This window comes from Eurytemora carolleeae, unplaced genomic scaffold (genome assembly GCF_000591075.1).
Source record: "Eurytemora carolleeae unplaced genomic scaffold, Eaff_2.0 scaffold1319, whole genome shotgun sequence".
Classification (NCBI taxonomy): Eukaryota; Metazoa; Arthropoda; class Copepoda; order Calanoida; family Temoridae; genus Eurytemora; species Eurytemora carolleeae.
In genome coordinates, this window is record NW_019397274.1 from 56,545 (window position 1) to 63,399 (window position 6,855).

At 31.5% G+C, this 6,855-nt stretch overlaps 1 protein-coding gene across 1 annotated transcript; it reads right to left on the bottom strand.

The window, feature by feature from the left end:
- Positions 1-5,197: 5,197 nt before the first annotated feature.
- LOC111713198 (uncharacterized) lies at positions 5,198-6,099 on the bottom strand. The gene is made up of 2 exons (XM_023488017.1): positions 5,995-6,099; positions 5,198-5,498 (listed from the first exon to the last, which is right to left on the bottom strand). The coding sequence occupies exons 1-2, from the start codon at positions 6,060-6,062 to the stop codon at positions 5,261-5,263; spliced, it is 306 nt and encodes a 101-aa protein (XP_023343785.1). The 5' UTR covers positions 6,063-6,099; the 3' UTR covers positions 5,198-5,260.
- Positions 6,100-6,855: the final 756 nt, after the last annotated feature.

Consider the following 6,855-nt stretch of genomic DNA (forward strand, 5'->3'; position numbering starts at 1 on the left):
GAGAATCAGATCATAATAAAGATCATCTGGGAGAAACAGATCATAATGAAGATCATCTGGGAAACCCAGATCATAATAAAGATCATCTGGGAGAATCAGATCATAATAAAGATCATCTGGGAGAACCATTTCACAATGAAGATCATCTGGGAGAACCAGTTCACAAGAAAAATCATCTGGGATAACCAGTTCACAATGAAGATCATCTGGGAGAACCAAATCATAATGAAGATCATCTGGGAGAATCAGAACATAATAAAGATCATCTGGGAGAACCAGTTCACAATGAAGATCATAAGATTCAAAGGAACTAATTACTCGACTCTATAGTCTCTGTATCTTTAATACATATAAATTTGTAACCTAATGTTGGTGGCATTATTTAGAATATCAATGGTTTGCTCCATCATGTTAAAAAGGTTTAAATGTTAAACCCTATCACAGCTGGGCTATTTTGGCTAAATATTGGTTGGTAGGGGTGTTGGTGGTGGGAGATCAAGGTCAATCCTTTTTGAAAAAGTTTAGACACCTAACTAAAAAAGTTAAAATGTTGGGGATACAGAAATCAAGTATATCGGAAAAATATCTAAAACAATTGATATGTTTTTATCAACCCTATGCAGTGAGACCGGTAAAACTATAGAAAATTAAGACGATATTTAGCCCTATAAAGGCTAGGAGGTCTGAATCTATTTATACTGTATAGCCTAGAAAAAAAGCCCTAGAGTAAAGGTAAATGGGGTTGCAATGCAAGTTATAGCCAAAATGTTCAAGGCCAGCTCATTGAAAAAAAACCCCGCTAATTATAGTTATTTTTTAATAAATAGACTGGTGGGGTGGTGGCATTCTGTTTATAAAGCCAACTGTTTTATGCCAGTTGCTTAACAAGATATAAAGTAACACTTTACAGATGCTGTTTATTCATGTTCTTATGGACCAATTAAAATATAACTTGAGTCTACTTGTCATGTTCTAATTCCATAGTTTGAAGGTCCCAACTTTAATTTTTATTTTTTATTTTATTTTCATCTAAAAAGTTTGTAAGTTTTTTCCACAGGTTTTATGTTTGAATATGTATGCAGTTCAGTGCTTTTTAGAGCACGGTTTAAAGAAAACAGATATTGGAAAATTTGTGTTTGAAAATAAATTTTAACAAAATGCACAAAGTACAGATATCCCAAAAGTTTGATTGTGTTCTTGTTATCCTAATTGTGTTCTTGTTATCCTAACTGTGTTCTTGTTATCCTAATTGTGTTCTTGTGTTATCCTAATTGTGTTCTTGTGTTATCCTAATTGTGACCATAGTATTTCTAATAATGAACTCAAGTAAACGAACAGACAGAACAGTTCGTTAAAACATGGTTAACAAGTTTCTTTGTGTTTTGTCTCAGTAATTAAAAAAACGGAAGAAAAAAATTAAGGACTGAACAGTAAAAAATAAATAATAGTTCGTTAATTCTTAATTCAAAAGGTGATAGAAAGGGTTAATTTCATTAGTGAGTTTTAAGAAAATGAAAAAAAATTCCGTTAAAAAAATAAACTGTTAATTCATTAGTTTTTATACGGGATTAAAATTCTCATACATCTTGAAGACTATCTTGATATACCTGACAGAACATGAGAAATGTCAATGTCAAGAGCAAAATAAATTTCTATTCAAATAAAGGTTTTGATTAAATATTCAAAGTGCTGGTTTTCAATTTTAAATGGAAACCCATGAAATCCCGCACATAGTGTTCAAAGAACAGTGAATATTGGAATCCAACAAGAATTAGAATGAGAAATCCAACAAGAAGGAACAGGAAATCCAACAAGAATTAGAAAAGGAAATCCAACAAGAATTAAAATGGGAAATCAAACAAGAATTATAACAGGAAATACAACAAGAATTAAAACGGGAAATCCAACTGGAAGAAACTGGAAATCCAACTTGAAGGAACAGGAAATCCAACCAGAATCAGAACGGGAAATCCAACTATTAGGAACAGGAAATCCAACAAGAAGTAACAAAAAATCTAACAAGAATATACGGGAAATCCAGCATAGGAACAGGAAATCCAACAAGAACATACAGGAAATCCAGCATAGGAACAGGAAATCCAACAAGAAAATACAGGAAATCCAACAAGATGGAACAGGATCCAACAAGAATTATAATGGGAAATCCAACTAAAAGAAACAGAATTCGACAAGAAGAAATGGGAAATCCAACAAGAAGGAACGAGAAATCTGCAGCAAGAAGAAACAGGAAATATAACAAATAGAAACAGGAAATTGGAAGGAGCAGGAAATCCATCAGGAAATAATTAAGAAATGCCTGATTTTAAGAAAAAAAATTGTTTACCAAAAATTCCTAAATTTTATTATCCATAATTTATACAAAATCTCTTATCATTTGTTTACAATTGTTATTTACAATTGTTAATACGCACACTGAACTATTTGCGTAGTAATGTAAACATTGAATTTGTTTAAAAAAACTATTTTTTTTTCTTCCTGAAAAACATGTTGTTTTAGCTGAATATCAGATTTCCATCAGTTTTTTTAAATCTAATTTCTATCCTATATTCTCGGAATAAGGTGTCCTACAGTGAATCCCAGATATATTAATATATTGACCGTCATAAGTTTTTTGATAATTGTAAAGAAACTTCTTTTTATCTTTAATTCAAGGTAAATTAATAGCCCTGAAATATGAATGCAATTGATATATTAATATTATACTCATTTTTCCGCGGCATTTGATCTTAAATATGTAAAACTCTTGCTATGTATTCATATATCTGGGATTCACTGTATAATAATATTTATATATATAAAATATAATGAGAATAACACTGTGGACTGGGGTTAATTTGAATTCAAACCCGACCGACCCCATGTACCGGCTTTAATGACGAGCGGCATGTACCAGCCCGACCCTTCCTACGCGGGCTCGGTTTCAACTTTGATGGTGAGGCCTGACTTTTAACTGTACCCGGCCTATCATAGGAATCATAGGGAATTTGACCTTCCCCACTTACTTAGTTTAGTGTTTAATATAAACAACCTAGTACATACATAAATAAATTTGACTTTTTCGTCTCTGTCTGTGTCCAATAAACGTAGAAACGGCTGAACCGATCTACGCCAAATATTTTGCGAAATGACCTTAGAGATGGTTTATGAATGAATGGTTAAAAATAAAAATGATATCCGAAAAAAATGTCAATATTTATTTATTTAGAAATGCGCAAATTTAAACAGAAACATCTGCAAAAACGATTTACAATACATTTGTAACTTGAACAGCTTACGCTAAAATATTACTAGCAAAGGGGTGTGAAGCCCCCTGAGAGCACAGTTATTTCATGATTACGTGCATATTTCCTTTATCAGAATCCAAGAAAATTTGAAAAGTTTAAGATTTTAAAAAAAATTGTAATTTTCTAAACGTTAGTTTTTATCAGTAAAAAAATGTTAACTTTGACGAAGACATTGGTTTAAACGTTTTTATTATCAAGTTCTTTAAAAGTGTTGTTTCGTTCAGGTTTATATCTTTATCAGAGTCAACAATTTCACAGTTCCTTAAAGTCTAAAGTAATGATTTGAATTTGATAGACTTTAGTTGGACTATTGTAAAGCCATTCGAAAGCCCAAAATAATGGTTAATTGGGATCAAAGAGAACTCAGATCTATTGTGTTAATAATCTTGGGATAAAGTATGGATCTTAATCTAATGCACCCCTACGACTAATAATATGAAATTATTATATAATTCCTCTTCAATATTCCTGGGTGGTCAGAACCTAAATGGATAAATTTCTTTTAAAGATTAAGCATTTATCTTCAAATTAAAAAATGCCCAGATTGGATTTTGAGATAAACCGTTTAATATTAACAATACTCCACACAAAACAGTTCCAACCGCAATACTGACCAGGACTGTTATAGAAATGGGCATCGTCTTTGTGAACGAACACAATTTTTGAGAACACACATCATTTTTCGCTAACGATGGTGTCGTTCAATAAATAGTAACAATAGATGAACGATTTGGATTGTTCAAATGATCTCAAAAGGCGATATTTTTTTTACTAAGCAATCAAATATTCTGAAACTTAAAACACTTAGATTTGTTTACTGAAAAAAGATTTTTTAAACAAACTTTTGAAGAAAAAGATCAATTTTTAATAAAAGAACATTTTTATTGAACAAAAGATTTTACTAAACGAACGGTTTTACTGAAAGATTGTTCAGTGAGAAAACGAACAAAATAGATGGAAAATGACTGAAAGAGAACAAACAATTTTAAACGATAGAAAAAAAGAACGAAATAGGATTGTTTACGAGCGATGAACAAAAAAGAATGAAAAAAAGCTGCATTCGAACATCTCTAACCCGTAGGAAATCCTTGAGTATTGTGTTTATTGAGTTTGGTAAAGTTTATTTATAAGTTTGAAAACAACCCGCTTTGATGAATTCAGCTTTGAAGTTTATAAACTAAGTTAACTGGGGATACTTCTAGTGCTGGCCCCAGATATTACATTGATCCAGATTGCTATAAAAAAAACTCGCTTATTTGTTTTATTGTAATCCTAGAAATGTACATTTTTGGTAATATAAAGAACGTAGCTTTAGCTGTAGTTTATAAAAAGTTGTTTCGTAGAGTTGCATGTTTGATTCACAACGGTTACCTTAAAGAATTAAAGGGAGTATTCGTGAAAATTGAAAGATGGTATAGGCTTATGATGAAAAATAATCGCTTTTAATCGCTACTAATCTTACTTCTATCTCTTGCGTCTATAAGAAAAAAATTGTTAAAAATGACTCGTGCGAAAAAACGTAGCGTCAATAAAAATTCAGAAAGTTGCAACATTCGACTCGGATCGTAAAATAATCAATTTAGTTCCAAACAAATCATTCAGATATTACAAACAATAGGCAATGATCTTTTTTCGACGCATTCGTATATAGTTAATATTTCATAATATTTTTGATTTTGTGTTTTAAATAATATTTCGCTGGCGCTGGATTTTCGAACATTCCTGTAAAATTTGAAAATGTCGTCTTCATTATAAAAAATCCTCGAAACAGGAATAAAAGTTTTCAATAAAAAGATTATAAAGAATAAACATGATTATGAAATATCAACTAGATTCGATCTTAAACCTACATTTGACTAGTGATTATAAAGTTGTCTAAAGAAAAACAAAAATAAAAAGTTGCAATATTTATTTATTTCCAAAAATCATTTTCATTATCCAGGGTTCAGATTAAACTACATATTGCGTTTCCTCTCCTTCAGTTCTTCTAGGTAGCATAGATCCAGACCTAGATAAGCCAGGACATCACAGATGCAGTTTCCACAGTTGGAAGCTCCAAGTATATCCTGGATACACCCAACGATATCAAAGGTTAGTCCGCAGTCAAACAGGGCCCCGGAAATTTCTCCAACACAGCCGAGAATCTCATCATTGGTACAGTAGGGAACTGGATGGTCCTTAGTGCTCAACTTTCTAAACAAAAAGAATATTTTTTTTACAAGAAAAAATAAAACACACAATTAAAAAAATCTGTTTTTGACAAAATAATTTTAAATTTTTAACAGTTTCCGTTCGTTGAAGAAAGCTGAACATCTTTTCTAAAAGCTAATTCTCGATAAAAAATATTTTTGAAAAATTTTGGAGAGGGGGGGGGGAAATAAAAAATTTACATAAGAATTTAGTTCTGGCCACAAACTCTGATTTTCTAATCTTTGCAGCTCAATGTCGTAGACTTTTGAAATTTTAAACTATATGAATTCTGTTAGATTAGATCAAATAAGCTATGGTTGCAATATCAAATGTGTAAACCATCAAAAATATATAGGAGTTAGAAAATTTGAGCTACAGCTTGGATCCTTTCCCTGTTTAAAAAAACGATTCCTTGTTTTTTTTATTAACAATTTTTTCGTTCAGTAATGAATACAAAATTTATGTTTGTGTTCTTTTTCCAAATGTCTACAAAACTTACTTGAACTTGGCAGCTTCAGAAAGGGCAACACAGGCCACAAGCAGAAGAACAGTGAGTTTTCCAAACATGTTTAGGATTGATAATGATACATGATAAACTCATTGCTTTTATACAACATTTTCTTATCTTTAGAAGACAGCATTGAAACTAAAACAAACAATAAATGTATAAAATGCACAATAAAAATTATGCTGATCAAAACAAACAACTTTAATATTCTTTTGGTTCCGTCATTTAAACAACAAGCAGATGTTTATAAAACAAAGTGGCCATTTTTTATTAATGATTCGTTAAAGATACCAGGATACCTTTGTTACCAATTCAAGTATCCATCTGATGGGACCTACCATTGTATAGTACCAATTCAAGTATCCTATTGTATAGTACCAATTAAAGTTTTCATCTGATGGGACCAACCATTGTATAGTATCAATTCAAGTATCCATCTGATGGGACCTACCATTGTATAGTACCAATTCAAGTATCCTTCTGATGGGACCAACCATTGTATAGTACCAATTCAAGTATCCATCTGATTGGACCTACCATTGTATAGTACCAATTCAAGTATCCATCTGATGGGACCTCCTATTGTATAGTACCAATTCAAGTATCCATCTGATGGGACCAACTATTGTATAGTACCAATTAAAGTTTTCATCTGATGGGACCAACCATTGTATAGTATCAATTCAAGTATCCATCTGATGGGACCAACCATTGTATAGTACCAATTCAAGTATCTATCTGATGGGACCTACCATTGTATAGTACCAATTCAAGTATCTATCTGATGTGACCTACCATTGTATAGTACCAATTCAAGTATCCATCTGATGGGACCAACCAGTATGATACCAA

Excerpts from the sequence above, each read along its gene's own strand:
- LOC111713198 (XM_023488017.1), bottom strand. The coding sequence starts at position 6,062 with ATGTTTGGAAAACTCACTGTTCTTCTGCTTGTGGCCTGTGTTGCCCTT. Across the intron at positions 5,499-5,994 it reads TCTGAAGCTGCCAAGTTCAA|AAAGTTGAGCACTAAGGACC; the intron begins GTAAGTTTTGTA and ends CTTTTTGTTTAG.